The 22,516-nt window shown below is 35.9% G+C and overlaps 1 protein-coding gene across 1 annotated transcript in view; it reads right to left on the reverse strand.

Moving 5' to 3' along the window:
- The window catches only part of LOC126968292 (zinc finger protein 595-like), a 53,326-nt gene that overhangs the window by 740 nt on the left and 30,070 nt on the right, over nt 1-22,516 (reverse strand). The window contains exons 15-27 of the mRNA XM_050813201.1: nt 21,319-21,430; nt 20,848-20,992; nt 20,339-20,446; nt 19,642-19,771; nt 18,587-18,702; nt 15,599-15,688; nt 13,375-13,481; nt 12,460-12,550; nt 10,648-10,806; nt 8,587-8,731; nt 7,837-7,941; nt 4,417-4,513; nt 1,248-1,372 (exon numbers count right to left, since the gene is read on the reverse strand). Coding sequence (XP_050669158.1) covers nt 1,248-1,372; nt 4,417-4,513; nt 7,837-7,941; nt 8,587-8,731; nt 10,648-10,806; nt 12,460-12,550; nt 13,375-13,481; nt 15,599-15,688; nt 18,587-18,702; nt 19,642-19,771; nt 20,339-20,446; nt 20,848-20,992; nt 21,319-21,430 — 1,530 coding nt within the window. The remainder of the gene's footprint in view (nt 1-1,247; nt 1,373-4,416; nt 4,514-7,836; nt 7,942-8,586; nt 8,732-10,647; nt 10,807-12,459; nt 12,551-13,374; nt 13,482-15,598; nt 15,689-18,586; nt 18,703-19,641; nt 19,772-20,338; nt 20,447-20,847; nt 20,993-21,318; nt 21,431-22,516) is intronic.

Raw genomic sequence — 22,516 nt, forward strand, 5'->3', positions numbered from 1 at the left:
TATTATTGAATATCTAAATCATTTTTTTTCTATTGATAAAACAGCGTCTATCAGGTTCGCTAGTCTTAGATAAATTATACATCTAGATAGAGCATCTTGCTATTAGGCACCGCATGAAAAAAGGCCAGGTTTATTACTTTAGAGTGTGAGAAGCTACGTCTTACACTCGCGATACTTTACGATACTGACTACGATTGTGTTGGTTTTTCGACGTGTTCACAGCTGTCACAGTCTATCTTGACGTATAAATGATCTAAATAAATAATAATGAATACAATAGCATAATAAATGTTAGATGTTGAGTAGTTTGATCATGTTGTGTCAATGAAAGTAGATTGACTGCCCAAATCGACAGAACTAAAGCACAATACAAGTAATAGAACAGAAGCGTAACTCAGCGGTCTCCTTGGAACTTATACCTCTAGCTCTAGGGTTGGTAAATCTATACTAATATTATAAAGCTGCAGTGTTTGTCTGTTTGTTTGTTTGTTTGAACGCGCTAATCTCTGGTACTACTGGTCCGATTTGAATGATTCTTTCAGTGTTGGATAGTCCATTTATTGAGGAAGGCTATAGGCTATGTTTTTTTTTCAAAATTAGGGATCCGTAATAAAATTGCTATTTTGTAACACAAGGTGTAAAATCGAAAACCTATTTTTGCGTGCGCTGCAAAAACTATTGACAATAGAACAAAATGATGTACAGGCTATAATATAGGCAATATTTTATTACTTACAAAACTATCGCGTGAATTATACTTTATATGGCAAAACAACGTTTGCCGGGTCAGCTAGTACAAAAATATTGACGACGCGGACCTAATTTACCTCGGACAGCGACTTATAGTCTCGGCGGCGTACGGCGTGGCACTCGATAGTTTTGTGATTTGTCTCCCCAAGATTGCTTAGCGGCCCTGTAAATCGTGTGTGTGTCTGCGTGCGTCGATTCAGGCACTCTAGTATGAAATTGAAGTACTGTTCCATTACTGTATTGTGGCCAAGGGATTTGGTTCCGTTATTTTATGACCAAATTTCTATTGAATATTACCAACCCCCATTCATAAATTTTCATAAATACTTACGATAAGCAATCTCCAGGCTCAACTTCGACTAGTTAGATCTACAGTGCCTATCTTGCTAGAAAACAATGCACGCCCCTGATTATGGCTAAAAATAATGCAAGTGTTGAGTTCGGTACCTTAGTGTGCGTAATATGAATAAAGAATGAGAATAACAGAGTATACTTACAGCATCTGTGCTAATGATCGGATAGGTTCTATTAGGGTCGGTGCTCATTTGTTCAGCGCGTTGTAACGTCGCGGGTGTGTAAGCAGCTTTATCCATGTCCCGGCTGCAACTCGCTTGAAACATATCTATAATCAAATTAAGTAGTCAGTATTTATGACTACACATAGAACTTGCTCGTAATCCGGTAAGTGTAGATATTTATATTATGAAAAATATTCTTATTTTTTGAAGTCATACTTCTTTAGGCGCGTTATGAAAAAATGATGAGAGTGAAATTTTAAGATGCGCGCGCATCACTGTAACACAAAAGTAACAGGTTCAAGTTGGTTCCTAAAATTTTCTGACGTTTGCAACATTCGTTATTTATTTTTGGTTTCTTTGTCCATTATTAGGATAGGCAAAGCGTTCAAGCCCGTACAGCCGTATTCCTTATTTAATAATTAATTGTCAAAGCCAACGTTGCAAGATTTTTACAATATTTTTCTTTCTACAAACGTAGAACAGCACGAGGAATAAATAATTTTAAGGATTTTTGCTTTGTCACGGTAAAGAAGAATAACTTCTTGCGTGAATACATAAGTACACACACACACACTTTTTTAAAGAAGAGCAGGACAAACGAGCATACTAGTCACTTGATGATACCATCAATATCGATACCTCGTGATCAGCGTGGCCCATACTCTCTTGTAACACCAGAGGTGTTATATAAACGTTTATCTGACCTTTATATACGGTCCAATAAACGTTTATATGAATCCGAAAACCGCAAACACATTGGTACGTGGCGGGCGAGGATCGGACCGGCGCGGGGGCTCTGTGGTGATTAGTAGAGTCAACGGTTGTTATACGGTAGTTGAACCGTTGACTCTACTAATACTGACTGCAATAGCACCATCAACGCTTATTATTGTTTATCGGGCACGAATAGCACAGGCTATGCCTATTGGGGGGAGTTTAAGATTTGAACGGATCTACCATCATTCCAGCATAACCATCATCTTCACGCGCGGCCGAGAGTAATAAGAGTCTCAAGATTCAGGGCTTACTAGGCGAGGCTTTAATAGGGGGTGGGGGGTTTAAGGGGAGAACGGATCTACCATCATTCCAGCATAACCATCATCTTCACGCGCGGCCGAGAGTAATAAGAGTCTCAAGATTCAGGGCTTACTAGGCGAGGCTTTAATAGGGGGTGGGGGGTTTAAGGGGAGAACGGATCTACCATTATTCCAGCATAACCATCATCTTCACGCGCGGCCGAGAGTAATAAGAGTCTCAAGATTCAGGGCTTACTAGGCGAGGCTTTAATAGGGGGTGGGGGGTTTAAGGGGAGAACGGATCTACCATCATTCCAGCATAACCATCATCTTCACGCGCGGCCGAGAGTAATAAGAGTCTCAAGATTCAGGGCTTACTAGGCGAGGCTTTAATAGGGGGTGGGGGGTTTAAGGGGAGAACGGATCTACCATCATTCCAGCATAACCATCATCTTCACGCACGGCATTTCACGCGAGTCTGTAAATCCAGGGTGGTCTAGATTACGAACGAGGCATTGGCAAACGAATAGGTTCACAACGGCGCTTATTTCTGCCGTGTAGCAGTAATGAGTAACCATTATTGTGTTTAGGTCTGAAGGACGCCGTAGCTAGTGAAATTACTGGGGAAATGAGACTTAACACCTTATGTGTCAAGGTGACGAGCGCGGTTGAAGTGCCGCTCAGAATATTTGGGCCTTTCAAGAATCCTGGGCGGCACTGCATTGTATAATGGGCAGGGCGTATCAATTACCATCAGCTGAACGTCCTGCTATTCTCGTCCCTTATTGTCATAAAAAAAGTGGAGGTATCACCACCATAGGGCATATATCGCCAGAACAGTCATGTACAGAAGGCGATGGGAAACCACTGCAACTATCTTCCTCAAGGGAATTGTCATGCAATGTAACAACTTATCACACAGCAACAAATTTTGTAACATACGCTTCGTGTTATTTTACATTGAAATTTAAAAAAAAATACAAAATAATTACTGATTCCAGTGTCTTTCTTATTTCTTTTAATATTATTTTTACAAAGTTTTACTACGCAACCTGTCATTTAAGTTTTAATTATTAGCATAGTTTAACACGTCATCGTCACACATTGTTTGAGACTGGCTCGAGTACGCTCATTTGGGCGTAGTATTAGTTGCCGCACTTTGCGGCTACGCCTGTGGCATCTAGTTGGAGCGCAGCGGAGACCAATCCTTAATCTAAACCGTAGTTCAATTATTATTAAGATGATTCAAAAATTTTAAGTTCCACATGGACAGCAATATTATAGCGAATCTAGTATTGTAGCAAATATTATAAATACTATTAAATCTTCCACCTTAAATTAGCTATTAAAATATTGTAAAACTTGATTTATAATAAGTAGCTAGTTTTGCTATAGGTGGTATATCACTTCTGACTTTTAACTACATAAGTACTTAATGTTTTATTATGTAGTACCATTCGGTTATTTTTATAATAAAAAATTAAAATAATATAAGCATATCGTGGTGGTAAGCTTAAATTATACATTTGATGTCTGTGGAAACTTAAGTTTTAGAACTACTTATTTATATTTTATAATGCAATGATTTATTCTACTGTTTGTTTCCCTTGAAAAGCAAATAAATAAATACGTAAGTCTCAGATTGTAAACCTAATATTAGTTTTTCGAGTGCTTTAAGGCTGGGGACCGAGCCAATGGCCTTGAGGAATCGAGCGGATCTTACTTACCTCTTACGTACAAGATAGTTTTAATTCAGAAGTAGAAGCATTTTTATTTATTACAAATATAATACAGTTTTCTTTACAAAACTAACACAACTATGTTATGTTAAAAAGTATTAGTGTACAATGAATAAATTTTCGTACAATTTTTATCTATATTGAATGATTAGCTTGGCTCCAACTGTAAAAGTTAGAGGTATTTTGGTGATATTTTTTCGCACTCCCTATAAAAAAATAGGAATGGGAAGAAAAAATTAATATTCACCTCAAATACTGTAGATGTATAATTATTTTTTGTAAAAATAAAAGCTTAATATATTAAGCTATATCCGGTATATATACCGTCACGAAACGGTTTCAATTCGGCGTTTTCTTGGGATAGCAGCCTTAATTAATAAGTCATACACAAACCATGTGATTCGCTCTTGGATCGTATGATCGGAGTGCGCGGTACGTTGTTCAACATGGACAGGGCAAGCCGGGAGTCAGGTACGATGCTCGTTGAGCCCTGTTATAAATTCAAATAGTTTTATTCAAAATAAGATATCATATCACTTAAGTCTAAAACTACCCCCCTTTCGAAAAAGTATGCCTCAGACCGGAGAAGAACAGGCGCAAGAAACTCAGCGGGCTTCTTTATTTTCATAAAAATATGGTTACAAAGTAATATCGAACAATAAAATTTATTATATAATAACCTGAGCGCGGTCGCTCCATTCCCAATCTGTGGTATCATTAAGAAAGTAATTTACGTTAAAAGCAACCTTTTCCACACGAATTTTTTATAGCCATGCTTTTGAATTTCGTAATATATTTGTTGCGAATAGATAATATCTGTCAGTACTTTTATATAACAGAATTCAAAACAGGGACTACAATTTGCATGTACTTACATGATTACATCATACAATAACTATATTATTATTATGTATACACTTTTATAATAATGTCCAAGTCGTAGTTAAGGCATTATCTAAAAATAAATTCAAATGTTTTTTTTAAAAATGTCTCGGTCTTAAATCCTACTATTCCACAGCTTATTTTTATTTTATGTCAATAACCTTAGATAATTTGTTTAGATGAAAACAGGCCTGGAATATTAGTTTAGTGTGCGTGGCAAGCTATGTATTACACTCGCGATTTGTATGACACTTTGTGTTAATGTGCCTGCATTGCTCAAAATAGGGGTTAAATGTAACCTCAATTTCTTTCGACGTTTTCGACGTTTTCACAGCTGTCATAGTCTATCTAGACGTATAAATGATCTAAAGCAATAACAATGACTGTACAATATTTTATTAAAAAGAGCGCAAAAAAGAATACTTGTAGAGTTTCTTCCCAGAGCGTGTTTTGTTTCCGAAGCGAGGACTGACAAGAAAAATAATTGTTAATGAATCATCAATTTTTACTCCCAATTCGTGATTGACTCAATACAAAACCTCAAAACAAAGCACAAAACTAAATCAATTTTGATTTTCCGCATGTCTTCAACATTATCTCTATATTTAAGAGCTCTCAAATATCAAACAGATTGCACACGATAACACGAGCTATTACTAGATCGGTATTTCTGTACTTATATTGATATTCCATGTTCATATACATTTATCAGACAATAATAATTGAAAGATATTGATCTATTCGAGTACTTACCGAGCTGATGTCGGCGAATGTGATATAACACAAGAAGGATTATAGTGAGGCGTAGTTTAAAACTAAGATTTAAAATAAGGTAAGATAATAATAATATATTCAGACATACATCTGTAGTTCGATAATAAATACAATGATATAAAGAGAATAGAAAAAATAAAAATAAATAAATACAAGATAACATGTACATGTCCTATATGATAATCTACATAAGTACTTATATTACAGTAGTAGTTTTAGTAACTTGGTATAAAGTATAAACACAGTAGAGATATGTAACAGTCTGGAAATTAAGCCTTGTTGATGAAATACGCACCTAGTGCCTACACTCCATTAAAACAATAGGTTTGTCAGGTTATTTTTCTAACCGACTTTATAAAAGGAGGAGGTTCTCAATTCGCCTGTATATTTGGAACGAGGTTCCTTATGGGGCGTTGCGGAGCGTATAAAAGTAAAAAGCGTAAGATTTTTATATATAGTGTATGTATGATGGCTAAACAGTGTCTAATGTAATATTATAGTCTACACTCTCCTTGATGACTGTTATGTAATATTTTTAAACAATATTTTATTGAATGTTTTTCTTGGAAACATTTATTAGAAATATTTTTTTTAAAATGGACGGGAAAATTTTAAATATTTGTTTTAAGGCGTTGTCAGTTGAAGTTTCACTTCCATCACAGTCTTAAGAAACTCTTCCGTACAGTCACCCCACGAACATGTCTAAACGGGCCATATATCATTTTCGTGGGTGTCAAATAAGAACAATTAACATCTATTTAGAGATACAAGATTGTGGATCAATATGGGTATCATTTTCGAGTGTCAATTACAACTATGACACCTATTTCGAGATCCAAGATGGCAGATGTGACTTTAATTATAAAGAAGCCATTGCGAACGTCTGAAAAAGATAACAAAATATTCTCTTAGTCATTTTTATCAGTTGGTTTCTATAAACAAAAAGTTCAATCTCGTGTTCATTTCTTATAACTCGGACGAACGTGAGCACACAATTTTATTTCAAAATCTAGCATTATGGGCTTCAAAACCGTCGAGAATCATGAAAGCACGCACCCACGATGAAAAAGTTAATAATTTCATGTAGCTCCAACTTGATTTTACATTTTAACAGAACTATAAGTTTCAACATCCACAAAAACTATGAAAAAGTTGTAATTTTATTGCAACCGCAATCTTGGATTTACATTTTGACAGCTTGAGCACCATCGAAAACCACGAAAGCGATACCCATGACGCAAAAATTGTCAATTTCATGCAGCCGCCATCTTGGCTTTACATTTTGATAGCACTATCTATTTCAGTTTTATTACCCTTGAAAACCATGAAAACGCCACGCGTGACGCAAAAATTGTCAATTTAATGCAGCGGCCATCAAAACGACACCCATGACATTAATTTTCTAGTAAGGTAATCACTGTAGATCTAACTTGTTGTAGAACTTTAGCCTGACAGTACTAGGTTTTGATATCTACATACTGAAGTTGTTTGTGTTTCGCATATAGTTTCCGTACCATATGGTCAACCTAATATTTTAGTTTGTGTCATTCGAGGTACAAGTACTTTACCTACCTAAAAATATAATGGATAGAATTTAGATATTGCTCACCTCAATTTTGTGATTTTGAGATGCCTTTATCATAACCATAACGCACTTTCACGATAATATGAGTAGCCGTATATCAAAAAAACACTTCAATTAATGCTTTTTATATTGACTACAAAGACCGAGACTGGTCACTGTCTGAGTTAAATTAGCTGCGCTACATAGGCCGCATCGTCAATCCATAATTTTACTTTATGTATGTACCACCCTACCGCTCCACCTCGACGTAGGCATGATTTTCATAGACCGATTTCGTAGACCGCATGGTTAAGCTACTGTTCTATTACTGTATTGTGACAAAGCCTTTACTGTGAACTGAAAAACGTAGATGATGGCCTAACACGTAACGATCTGGCTCGCCTCTTGCATTTGTCAACTCACTTGACCTTGGTTTTATGAGGTCTATTCTTATCCTTAGTATCTCATTCTGCCTAGACCGAGCCCTTTCTAAAGAAACCTATTTCTCTTTGAACTTATTTTATAAAGAACATTCAAAGCACGTTACAAAATGGAAAATTAACATAATTTACTAATACTCTATATATACTTACCTTCTCAAAGGAAATCATATTGATCTCGATAACCTTTTGCTGGCTGATATTGTGCACCGCAAGCTTTTGATATATCTGTTCCAGTGATGGATTGAGGCCTTCAATCTAAAGAAAACAGGATTTATGAAACAAATATAAACATTATCACTTGGCGCTGCGTAGAGACGTCGCCTCATTGTATGTCTTCCACAGCATTTATCACGGGGAACGTTCCAATGAGTTGTGAGACCTGATTCATCATCAACATTATCATATCAGGCGGAAGACGCGCACTGCTGGACAAAGGCCTGCCCCAAAGATCTCCACGACTATCAGTCCTGCGCTGCCCTCATCCAACATATTCTGGCGATCTTGGCCAGATCATCGGTCCATGTTGTGGGGGGCCCACCAAGTCGCCATTCGAGGACTTCGCTGCCCCACTTCAGGTTTTTTTCTTTCCCTAAATAAAATATTGTTTATTTTGTCTGCAACTCGATGATTAGGGCCTATAGGTGCAGCTTAAAGAAACAGATATCGTCAGTAAGAAGAAAGCGATTGTATGAAATGCAGTAATTGATAGATTGACAGATGACGGTTACAATCTTGTAAAAGCCAGAGATAGCATAACTCCACTAACCGGATTATACTTCGTCACTATGCCCACGAATATGTCAAATCTCACTGCACGCTTCATACTAAACTAAATTTCAATTTTTAGTAAGGCAGTCGCTCCTCTTACTACGTAGTATTTACATCCTCTTTGGTCAGTACCTCGATGACCGCCAAGTAGGCGGGGTGTTTGAGTCTCATATGCGTGCGCAGGTCCGAACGCATGCGGAACCTTCTGGAACACCGCGAGCACGACCAAGCCCGCACAGCCAAGTGTACTAGGCGGTGATTGCGCATCGCGGTCGAGCTGTGCAAGCGATACATTACTGTTAATAATATTACTAATATAATTAATACCAGAAGTGAGAGTTATCACTTTTAAAAATAACAAATTGTTTAGATTTGAAAGAGGGATATCTCAAGTCGATTTTCTAATATGTGAGCAGGTTATTGCAACTGTAAAGTAGATCCTGTAGATGGAGACACAACCTGAAAGTTGAACAAGACATACCAAGATTTTCGACCCGTGCGTGCTCAGTTGGAAAGAGCGCTTGGACGGAACCCGAGAGGTCGCGGGTTCGAGTCCCGCATCGTTCACAAATTTTGGTAACAATTGTTATAAAAAAGAATATTGTAAAATTTAATTTACAATAGGTATATAATTTTGCTATAGGATGTATGTACATTATTACTATTTACTGCATAAGTACTTAATGTTGAGTTATATATATATATATCGTGTTGGTAAGCGATTAATATGTAATGGATATCTGTGAAAACATACTCGGTTTTAGACTTACTTTTATAAGTTTATAATGTAATTAATTTTGTTTATATGTGTTTTTGTTTGTTAGTGTTTTTTATAATGTAGTTATTTTCTCTCAAAAATTTGGAACCATTTGGTATTTCAAACACTCAATATATCTTAATATTTTAAGATCATTCCAATTTTGAAATAACGAAAGTCGGCTGTATTTTATTACTAAATAGAGCTTAAAGATAGTTGAATTTTTTTTTTATGGCAGTAAGGGACGAGACGTGCAGGACGTTTAGCTGATGGTAATTGATACGCCCTGCCATTACAACGGTGTCGCTCAGGATTCTTGAAAAACCCAAAAATTATGAGCGGAAATACAATAAAACTCTTGATTCTTGAGACATAAGATGTTAAGACTCCTTTGCCCAGTAATTTTACTAACTACCGAAACATAATAATGCTTCACGGCAGAAAAAGGCGCCGTTGTGGTTCCCATAATATTGCCGGCAGCCTGTGCAAAGGAGCTTCCCATTGGAAAATACTATATGTAACATCAATATCATTTTTTTTCTTTAGTTTTATAGGTCAGACAAATAAGAAGTAAAATAATAAGTTCTGTCATTTGATATGAAAGTCCCTTAAAACGAGGATATTAATTATAAAATGTAATTTTTACGCAAAATCGAATGTAAAAACAGTAACATTTACACGCGTTTTAATTTTTTTCAGTAGTTTTACTTGAAATAGTAAGGTTATATATATTTGAAAACTTGTTTGTTTTCAAAACTACTTTAAAAATTACGCATAACATAAGCGCTTAAGGCATGCACATTTGAATTTACCAAATTTGTTGATTGTTATAGCGGCAATAACTCTCTGTTAAAAGATCAGCTTTTTATTGAGAGTTATGCCCGCTGACAGACAACCGGACTGAAAATAAAATATATATAAAGTGCTGTGCAACAAAAATAATCGACGCAACAATCTGCATGTAATAGTTATTTATGCAACTGTTGCGTAATAAGCGGTATTAAAACACGAATGTGGGTTCATCATATAGTATCACATGAGTGTTTTAATACCTAATTATCAACAGTTGCATACAAGACTTTATCTACACCCATAATAATATGAATCCTCTATAAAAGATTCTGAAACAGTTAGCATACTGAAAACATTACAAAAGCCAGTCCTAGTAACCATCATCCAAACGAGTGTTGTAATGTTGTACTGAATTACATTACAACACTCGATTGGATGATGTAATGGTTAGAAGGACATTGGGTCTTTTAATGTTGGCAATAAGCTAACAGTTTTAGAATCTGTAATAGAGGATTTAAAGCATGGGTGTAGATAATATAATTTTATGGTAGTATTATGGAAATATAGTTATATAACATAACAAAAGTTCATTTATCGATGACAGCCGCCCTCCGAACATGTCACAAGCAATGCCACTTCCATACCGTGTAAAGGACGCGCCACACACGTCGCACGGGTACGGCCGCTCGCCCGTGTGCACGCGCATGTGCTCGTCGCGCGCGCTCGCCGAGCGGAACGTTCGCGAGCACATGTGGCACTTCAGACGCGGGTGCAGTTTGTCCGACTGAACTCCGTGCACTTCGCTGGAAGTTAATACTAACATAGACTGTCTGTGAATCATTAAAGAGTAGGTAACTACACTGTACAAATGCAACTGACACACGTCTCTATTCCAAGTCCCGCTGAGTCACACTAATTATTATGAAAATTCGGAAATCTGTCGCACTCTATACAACTATTTAAAAGGAGTGTTAATAAAAATCTAAAGGAAGGTTAAATTTAGAGTAATTCAGAAACACACACACACACACACACACACACACACACACACACACACACACTCACCAAACCACACACGCACAAATATCATGTCTTATTATAAATCCGTTATTAGATGTAAGTCCTACAAAATAGTATTATTATAACCTTTTTAAGTTCTGTCGATTTTGTGATGTTTTAAATAAATAAATAAATAATAAACTGCTTTGGAAACATACGTCACGATTCTTGGAACGACACAAACATTGGAGGTGAAAATATAGGTGTAGTCCAGTATTATAGATAAATATGCTGTTGCTATAAGTTTTCTTTTAATACTACTTTTTAAAACATCTACATATTTTACTATCGACTTTTTTATATTGAGATTAATGTATATACATTATTATGAAATATTTATTATAATATGTAGAATGCACTGTATCTCCAAAGTCAAAGCCACGGCCGTTTCACAGGCAATCCTGAGTCGGTAACCCATTTCCTGCACTGCACAGGAACTCTCAAATATTAAATCAAGTACCATTTAAATACACATTTATTACTTTTTATATTAAGTGTATCCTGTGAGTGTTTTGTGAAATAAATGTTTTTCTTTCTTTCTTTTCTTTCTTGTTATTACAAAAAAGTTAAACATGTATAAAACACTTGTTTCAAAAAAGTTTTATTACAAATCTGAGTCTTTCTGTTGTTTAGCGACAATCTTAATACATTGCTTATATTTAAACACGAGCTTAAGCTTGTCTAAGGTATGTCTAACAGATAGATTATATTCATGTGAAAGATTGCAATTATTGCCTTATTTCTCAACATCAGTTATGTTGTGCTTCGTTAAAGCAAGTATATTTTTTTATTATAAAAACAATAACGATACTTTTGACTCGAAGTATTTATTAATATTTATATGTCATTTGATTTAAATGAATCGTGTGAGAATGAACGAACACCAACTCAGTAAATGATTTGCTTCACGACGTTTTAGCTACACACTGTTCCGTAATACAAAAGATAAACACCGTACATATCTTAGCCATGTTTAAATCATGTTTTGTAATAAAACCATGTACGTGTTACATTAAAAACATGTCGCGCCATCTAGAGTTAATGTGCATCAAGGACAGGGTTGTCACCTGCCCTTGATGTACGTCGCCATAACAGCTTGTTAATTTCTGGAAATATGTATGGCAGACATTGACGTACATAAATAGCTAGACTCACACTAGGAACACAATAATGCTTACACATTACTGCTTCACGGCAGAAAAAAGGATCTATTGTGGTACCCATAATCTAGCCGGCATCCTGTACAAAGGAGCTTTTCACTGGTAAATGCCCTAAATCGCCCCTTACTACACCCTTGGGCCTAGGACATCACTATTCTTTATATGCCCCGGGGAAAGCACAAGTCGAGGTCGTTTGACATCTTTCATAAAAATAATAGCCAAATATAGAATACTCACTGCAAATGTTTCTGTAGCGCGTTAACATTGTGCAAGTTATGTCCACACTTGTTGCACACCGTGCTATCCTTGTTCACAGACTCCGGCCAGTCTGAACAAAAAATGCTACCAATTAATTATTATTATATAAATTATATTTAAAAACCACTTATTTAACGTCATAAATATACCACTCGTTCGAAAGTAATGCCTCACACAAGAATATCTAGCACAACAACCTCAGCGGCCGTTTCCATGGAATAGGCAGTCGCTCTATTTACTAAAAGAATAGACCTGGCGTCAATGACGTAACTGGAACGCATGGGTACAGTGTGCAAAAAAAATCGTCATTAAGAATATTTACGAACCCAATAAATTGATTTTTGAAAACTACTACTACTGGGTATGTGCTGTATTAAATTTTATAATTGAAATAATAATTAAAGACGGGACACATCAGTATTCAGCCGGTATGAGGCATGTTTTATCTTAAAAGAAGAGTTTTAATGTATATAATGTATCGAAATTATTTTTATTTATTTCAAATTACTACAAAAAGTACTTAGTTACGATTCGTCTGGATAGTCTTTCCACTCATTTTTGCGGAACACAATTGGACGCTGTTGCTGAAAAACGTTCCAAGCCACAAACATCACATTTTAAGGAATTCATGTTTAAAGTTTAATAAATATTAGTGTATTCCATACATGTGGGTTGGGCTACTGTATCATGATGTCATTTAAAGAGTGATAGAAGGGCTGCCATTTTTTATCATATGAATCACGTGACCAGTTTTGTGTTCTTAACTCTTGATTGTGGTTTGGAACGTTTTTCTGGAATTACGTCCAATTCAAAAAAAATAATACGTATTCTGCTATTAGCCCCTTAGCTATTCTGTATCTTATAACTAAAGATATATTTATAATGTTCACCTACCCTCATTCTCGTCCATATCGAATGCGTCGTCGCAATGCTCGTCCTGCCTGTGCTTGTAGAGTGCGACCTTGTTAGGCAATACCGCGTCGCAATCGCGGCATGGTATTCTGAAACAATCATTAAACATTATTAAAATACTAAATAATTAATGCCATCCATACTCAACTTACTTAATAATCATCAATCTTCTTTAGGCGCGCTAAATATACAAATCAAATCAAAGTCACTTTATTCATGTATGTCAAGCAAATGACACTTATGAATGTCAAAGGCATTCTTTTCTTTTTACATTTACCGCCACTTCGGAAAAGGGTGAGCTTTATGAGTAGAAGTGGAAAAAAAAGTTAATTGCCACTCTTTTGAATCAAGATTTACAGCTTCATCGTTTTACAGTTTCTTGCGCCGCTTCTTCTCTCTCAGAGCGCCATTTGTTTCCAAAGCGGTGGTAGTGTTTGAACTGACATGAAAGATAATTCTAAAGAAACTAATTTTGAGAAATAAATGCCTTTTATGCCTTTACAAATAATTTCAATTACAATATATGTAAAGTGATGCTACAAATATACTCAATGCCTTACACGAGTAAGTAAAAAAAGTAAATGTAAATGATTAGTATTACGTATTGTGTTTTATATCTATTGAATGAGATGGAATTTCACAAATTTTAATTTTTAACTATTCTTGAATAAGGGAGCGCTAAGAATTAAACCAACAATAACTCGACCGCTCAGCTTTCCCTTAATCCGCGCAGCGGTCAAGTGACCTCTATTAACAAAATGATGTCTGATGTGCGCTCAGTACGCATTCTGATACAGAACCAGCAACGCGAGACTAGTAATGCTCAATTTTTCCATTAATAATCGAACAGTAGTTCAAGCCAAAGCTCACTATTGGTCGTTTTCAAACACATATCGGCCCCTTAGCTTAACTTACGGATACATTGCTGTCACCGTTTCACAATGACAAGATCTTATCTATCCATAGTTATGTCCAGTACAGTTATAGTCCAATGCTATCTGTCAGTAGGTTATTGAGATGTAAGTAAGCGTAAAAGGATAGATTTGCCTACGTCTAGTAAGTTAAAATGAGGATAGATAGGTTATTGAAAACGGCCGTAAAACATTGCGTATCACCGGATAGTACCATTTTGGGATACTTGAAATCATATTATGTTATTGTATATGATGCTACCACATTATGAGCGTTGCTGCTTGTGGGCATTTACACAACACAGTTATCATAGAACATACTTGTATAATGTACAATGCTAGGACACATTTACAAGACACAATAACATAGATGCGAAGCGATGCGATTAGTTAATTTTGATCGTATCATGGACGCCACTCCCTCACAAAAATTGGTCCAATCTCTTCAAATGTCTTTGGGGAGCGGGATTAGTCAAGACAAAATTTGCCACAGTAATGTTTGTTATTATTAAAAAGATTGTAAATATTATTAGATTATACTGCCCTCTATCATGGGGAAATTAGTGACGATCTTGAAAATTATTATATATAATTCTTGAAAACCCAAAAAGAACAACACTAACTACGGCGCCTATCAAGCTGAAAAACAAAACAAAACGAAAAACAAAAACATGCAGACGAATTCCACCAACGTTACGCCAAAATGGGAAATTCTACCCGCAGCATGTTGACAGCTGGCATTCCACTACCGCGCGTTTTGCGAGAAAATTCTTGCCTTGCACAACCAGTTTGTAGGATCAATTACCGGCTGATGTTTACCCGAACCAAAACCACTTAGGAATATTCAAGAACAGAACATACTCCCAAATTAAAGGCCTTCAACGCATCTCTTCCTCCTGCTCTTGCGGATGTCCTTGGGCGGTAACCTCGCCACACCATCACACCAATTCACCAAGGATAAGGCCCACAAAGAAAGTTTTAATGAAGATATACGAAAAACTGTTTTAAAGAGTAATTTAGAAACGTATTTAGATTCGTTTTATTTTATATCTGAATGGCAATATGGTATGAGGCCTAAAAGAAACAGTGCCGCTGCGCAATAGATAAAAATAACGTTACTTTTGATGGCATCTTTACTGATTTTAAAAAAGCTTTTGACACTATACGTCACAATCTAGACTAAGTTAATGCCAGGTAAAGTAAATTTATTGTAGATAAATACAATAACGCTAATTTCTAGACATATCGTTAAATGCTAAACTTGTTTTTTATATATTGCTCTGTGTTTAACTTACTTATAATCCTGTCTTGCAATCTTGGTTGTACCACCGTCTTCCTGTGCAGTTTTGCCGTGCACTTTTTTCCTATGATACGCAACGCTCCAACTGAAATAAAAAACACATTTTATAAAACAATACCGGCTTCAAAGATATTTTAAAACACTGGCAACTAAACTTTTACCATTCAATTCCCTTACAGATTGACAATAGAAATGGCATGATAGACATTGAGAAGCAGAATAGAGTAGTAACTTAGTGCTATCGAAAATATAACAAATATTTATAAAATACACAGATTTTTTCTCATTTTTAAGCTATTGCATAGCTTCAATCGCGGGCCTTGAGCGGGGAGACCGAATCCAGAAATTCCGTAACAAAAATAACCTTACACCTCCCACTAGATGTATATAGATATTTAGATATTTTAGCGGTTATCATGTATGCTTTTTGTGTAGAAGGTCCCAGGTTCGAGCCTGGGGTACGTCTTGATTTTTTTTAATTACTTTATTTTTTTATCACTTTTTTTTAATTTTTATTATTGTGACAAGCATTTTTATTTAGTTTCACCTGTTCTCATAAAAAAGGCATAAAAGGCATTTATTTTCTCAAAATTGATTCCTTTAGAATTCTTTTTGATGTCATTTCTTATACTACTAGATACCACTACCGCTTCGGAAACAAATGGCGCTCTGAGAGAACGAGAAACTCTCCCAGCATTCTTTTTTTGCGCTCTTTTCAATAAAAATATACAATATTGTACACTCATTTCTATCGCTATAAAATAATAACAATCTAGTCCCAGGCTGTCCGATCATTTAGATATTCAGCAGTGGAGTAATAGAATTTACAACAGAGCCATTTTTTTTTATAAAACATTTAAATTTATTCATAGATAATGCCTGAACAGTGGCTGGGACTTTATTATAGAAGTGTATACATTTACCCTTAAAGCTATTATGCATCTTATGAAGCCTACTAGAATTAGTTACAAGCAATCCCTTATTTCAAGTGTTATAATAATGAAAATCACTATTAAGAGCAAAAAGGTGACGATTTTTGTGAACATATATTAAATTTTCATAAATGTACTGACAATGAACAGTCATAATATTTATTTATTTAAATTTTTCTTTGAGAGACTGTCTATAAACAAGCTGATATATAGCACGAACAGCTCTCTTTTGCAGAGCAAACACTATATCAATGTCAGCAGCATGACCCCATAGTAATATACCGTACGTCATGATGCTGTGAAAATAACTGAAGTACACTAATCTAGCGGTCGCAACATTCGTTACTCTCTAATCTTTCTAACGGCATATGCCGCAGAGCTGAGTCTATCTGCTAGATGGGCAATATGTGGACCTGTCTGTCTGTAATCAAATTTTGCAAGTTAAATTTTACTCACTTCCCGTTTGCTTTTTTTAAATTAATTTTATCAAAACTAACCTCAATATTATTACTTTTTTATTTTCATTGTTGTTTTTGAAATATTAATAATATGAAAATGTGTCAGTCGACAGTTGTGGTCCATTCAATGGGAAACGAGTGCCATCTTGTGTTAAAATATAAAACTACGATAAATAAATTTATTTGTTACTTTTCACTTTGTTGGATCACTTAGTATATCCAAAAAATAATCCGAGCAGCTAGAGTACACGGAAGAAGGGTCGAAAATACTTGGTACAAATGGTTATAAATTTTCACTTATTTTGGCTGGCGATTTCAACATCAACTTCGCTGATAAAAAATTATTATTTTCCAGATATTTAGAAGATATCAAGTCTGAAGCTAATGTTTCTTATTTCAGTTACCATAAACATATAGTTTCAATGATAAATATTCCTGAATAACCTACATGTATTGTAAGATAATAAAAATATTTTGAACAATATTAACTTCTCATTTATTTAATAAAAGAAAAAAAATTGTTTCTTATCGGTCACCACGCTCAAAAAGTGTAACTTGAATTAATATCAAAGAAAAAAAACAAAGGAAAAAAAATACTGCATAAATAAAATAAATAAATAATTATAATTGCATAAGTTGATAAAAAATGCTATGCAATAGCTTTACCGCGGCAGTCCCCGAGTGCCACACGTCTTTTTATTTTTAGAAGATTAAAATGAACATATAATAATACGATATATCTATATCTATCTATTGTTGACATAACCGATATTGAATGAACGGGCGCTCTGAGGTCGGAAACAGTCAGCCACGCTTGGCACTAGCTAGCTAGAGGTCTTGGGTTCGAATCCCGGTAGGTGCAATCATTTTATATGATGAATAATATGTATGTTTGTTCCGTATCATGGATGTTTATATGTATTTATATATGTTTAAGTAAGTATTAATATTGTATTACATATAACGTTGTCTTGTATTCATAGTACAGGCTATGCCTAGTTTGGGCCAAGATAATTCGTGTAAAAGTGTGTCAATATTATAATTGTGTTACATTAACTAACGCACGTACATTAGCAAATCAAAAATTGTCACCCATTAACGAGCTGTCAGGTCATCCAATTCTAAATCTATGGTCTCACATTATTTCTGCCGTGAAGCAGTAATGTGTTAGCATTACTGTGTTTCGGTCTGAAGGGCGCCGTAGCTAGTGAAATTACTGGGCAAATGGGAACTAACATCTTATGTCTCAAGGTGACGAGCGCAGTTGTAGTGCCACTCAGAATTGTTGGGGTTTTTCAAGAATCCTGAGCGGCACTGCATTGTTATGGGCAGGGCGTATCCATTACCATCAGCTGTACGTCCTGCTCGTCTCGTCCCTTATTTTCATAAAAAAAAAGCATTATTTACTTATTTATTAATGCGCCTTTACTCACTTTTATCGGTATGGGTACCGACTAGTTTCGGACTATTCAGAGGTCTTCCATCAGGGTGAGTGTGGTGGGTTCGCGATAACGTCCCACCTCTTACTGCGGACTTGGCTTCGTAGTGCGCGGGGTGCGCCAGTGGTGGTTTAATAATGCAATATGTTCTCACCTGTTTGGAAACGTCAGTTCGCACTGGTTGCATTTGAAGAGGAAGTTCTCGTTGACGTGCTTCATGCGTCTGTGTACCTGCAGGTACGTCCAGTGCAGGTACGAGCGGCCGCAGTCCTGCAGGAAAATATTGATTTTCCTACTAATATGTTTCTTGACGTGCGTCCGTGCCGAATGGGATGTCGCTATGCCAACTTATTGGCTGACAAGTTTGCCCTACATGTTTCAGTATGACAACTCTCTCTGTTACCCTTACTTAAACATTTTATTTGCGAGATGAAACCTTTAGTTGCGAATGCAACGGGCAACTGCTAGTTTTATATTAGAGCGCGTTTAAGTGCTGAAACAAATATTCTTGCCTCGTGTTTGCGTCTGAGCTTCTAATAAGCGTATACAATAGACTTTGAATATTACTGCCACGAAGTAAGGTGTTAATTTGAATGAATGTTTTGATGTTATCTGTATAAGTTAATGTAGGTATACTAGACCAGTGCTGAAGCCTTTAAAAGTGAAAAAAAAATAGTAGGATGACCAACTAACCAATTGGAAAAGGAAGAGAATATAACTGAATGAAATGAAGAGATCAGTAGCTTTTCACCTTTCGTGAAAAAAAAATTATTTGTAATAGTTGAAAAATATAACAAACCAAAAACTCTGTATTTTAAATATTTCACATAAAATTTGAGGTTATATGAAAAAAGTGTGAAAACAAAAGTTGTAAATCTTTTTATTTGCTTTTGCCATTACTTTTTTCCATAGGACTTGTAGTTTTGTCGAATCGAAATGAGCTGTTTTTTACCCTTAAACATCCCTCCTTTGCCACTTCCCCACCTCAGATCACACGAAAATTTATTTTTCCTTTCATTTTTGTTATACTCTCTTCCATATCCAATGAGTTTCATCCTACTATTATTTTTTTTTGTTTCAAAAATTATCGATACTGGTCTATACGTATATACAACACCGCGAAATTTTTTGACGACCTCTTCATAGTAGTCTCATTGTTTATTGTACGTCAATGATAACGAAGTATAAAAAAGGTGTGTATGTACCTACCTCACACAAAAAGTGCTTCACAACGGGGAAGCCTCCGTAGCCTAGGATACCAGTACTACCCGCACCACCGCTGGTTCCTTCAGTGGCGTTGCGTTTGTAGAACCCGTGAGTGGTCTTGTGAGTGGTGCACCTGCAACGAACGCATCGGGTATAACATGCGAATTAAAAACTGATCCGTTCCCGATTCCGAAATTGGAATCATTTATCAAATCTAAGATGGCCGCCGTGCAATTTTACAACAGGAATACGGATATCGTTGCCAAGGTTCTTAAAGTGGCAGAAATAGAATTTGCGATAATTTACTAAATTCAAGATGGTCGTTGAGCAAAATAACCAAAATATCATAATAAAAATTATTCGCCATCATGACCTCGATAGAACGTACCTAAATGTTATTCTACCAGATTTTTTTTTATTTAATTTGCTTACCACATTCTTTCATCGATTTTTCATCATCATAATAATTATAATAATCAGCATCACAACTTGACTTTAAATTAATCTATAATACTGACAAAATAAATATTTTTTTATTTATTTATTAATATTAACATCCTAGTGATGCTTGTTTTGCGCACCGTAACAAAGCGATATGTGACGTCATCGACGTCGGAAACTTTCTGTAAAGATATTACATATTGTTCAAGGGAATCTTTCAAGTTAACGAGTGAATATTTAAATAACATTGAGTACTTACCTAGAATAGGTCGCAAAGCTCACTTTGCATATATGACACGTAAATGGGTTCTTGATACCCTTATGCTTAGCGCGATGTGAGTTTAGGGAATGCTCCAGGTAGAACACACTGAAATTCAACAAATAAAGATTATTAGTCACCTGACATCATAACATTCTTTTGCAAGCCGTACCCAGGCTAGCGCAACTCTAAGGAAAAAGCGATTCACTGGATTGTATGAAACGCGCAGTCATTCTCAAATTAACAGATGACAGCTATAATCTTGTAAAAAAGGAAGTAGTCGAGATCCACTACTTTTTAAGCAACTGTTCGTTTCAAACTTGGTCTCCCAATCGCGATACTGTAATTACAACTATTTCAAACTAATGTCAATTGACTGCACGTTTCATACTAAACCAAGTTTCAATTATTACTATACAGCCCAGCCTCTTATTACGTAGTGTTTACATCCTCTTTGGACGTACCATGACGTGACGTCACAACACGATATGCACGGGCCGTATACTTACTCTTCACAGTATTCGCAGCGGAATGCCTTCTCGATACGAACCACGCGGATGATAGACCGCGCCGCGTCAGTCAGAGAGCTTATCATAGCGGCACTATCTTCAGAGCTCGCCTCCCGCGGTATCGGTACGTTTAGCGACGTAACAGCTGCAAACAGTTATTAAATAAAAGAAAATATAATAAAAAAAATAATGCGTAAGCGTAACACCATCCTTCGCGACTACACCCTGCTTCTAGATGCTATTTGTAATAATCGCTTCAGAAAGGTACTGCAGTTCGTAAAGGCGGCAGGGCTTGACGACGAGCTATAAGTATGTGTGGCGAAGACAATACTTAAATTCTGGACGTGGTGTTACTAGGACTCATAAGAACAAGCCACCTTCTCCAAACATATGAATAAATAAACGGTAACTGATAAAAAGTTTTTTTTTTTGTAATCTTAAAACAGCTGTGATTTCTGACACAAATCTCACATTTATTTGAATATCTGACGACGCCGCTGGTGGGAGACAATTGATCGACCTCCTCACCCTTCAACATCTTCGTGAACTCTTCAATGCATTCTGTAGACTTCGCCGTGTGTTCCTGCCAAGAAGGAAGCATATATTGCTTACGGAATAAGTGTCAAGCACATATTAGTATATTACGCACCTAGGGAGTAAAGTATGGCATTCTCAGCCGCGAGGGTGAACCGTGGGGCAATGTCCTACTTATCCCACGTTTTTCCCACCTGGATGAAAAGCTTGCTTTTAGTCCCTGGTACGATGGATAAAAGTCGTCTTGCCGGGAGAGAATCGGTCACTTTTGTCCCTCGTACAAGGGACTAAAATACAGCTTTTCATCGAGGTGAGGAAAATTTTCTTTTCAAAGTTGGATTGAACTGAAGATCGAATTCCACTAAACTGGCAAGGCGTACTAACTATAGTGCAAATTGCTATATTAGTAGATGGAGAAGTTACAACGACTAAACTTGTTTAATAATACTTCATATTTTCTACATCGAGCACGAAACTAAAAAGAAACGTTAGCGAAAGTTCTTCCAGATTAAACATTTTTAGGTTAGTTAGTTATATTTATGTGGAAACTTTTAAGTAGTCATAAATAATTTTAATTATTTCACAAGTATTGTATGCTAGTTATAAGTATCCCAAATAATCTATACATATAAATAAAATTGGAGGGTCTGTTTGTATTATTGAAATAACCTTTTATTTATTACATGTGTATGAATTTATATGGCGCATACACCAAAATAACATTTTTTTTAATTCTCTGTGTGTGTCTGCCTGTTTGGTCTGGCTAATCTCTGAAATGGCTTGAACGATTTTGACGGGACTTTTAGTCACCATGTCCAAGTAAAGCGTTGTTAGTTACTTACCAATTTTCTTCAACTTCCCAACATTAATAGGAAACCTTTAAGTTATGATTATAGCGAGAATAGTCAAATTCAAACAATTGTACGCCAAATATCGCCTGTCAACCGTAATTTCTTATTGTCATTCATGATATTGGTCATTCACTATCCTATTTGCCGCCCGTTTGATTTTGAAAACGCAATTTATTGGTAATAGTGTAAGTTAGTAAAGTCGTTATAAGAAGTAAGTTCTACAATAGTCCTACTAATAACTTCCCTTTCTTGGCGTGCGTCCGTGCAGAATGGGATGTCGCTAT

Source organism: Leptidea sinapis, chromosome 15 (genome assembly GCF_905404315.1).
Source record: "Leptidea sinapis chromosome 15, ilLepSina1.1, whole genome shotgun sequence".
NCBI classification, from domain to species: domain Eukaryota; kingdom Metazoa; phylum Arthropoda; class Insecta; order Lepidoptera; family Pieridae; genus Leptidea; species Leptidea sinapis.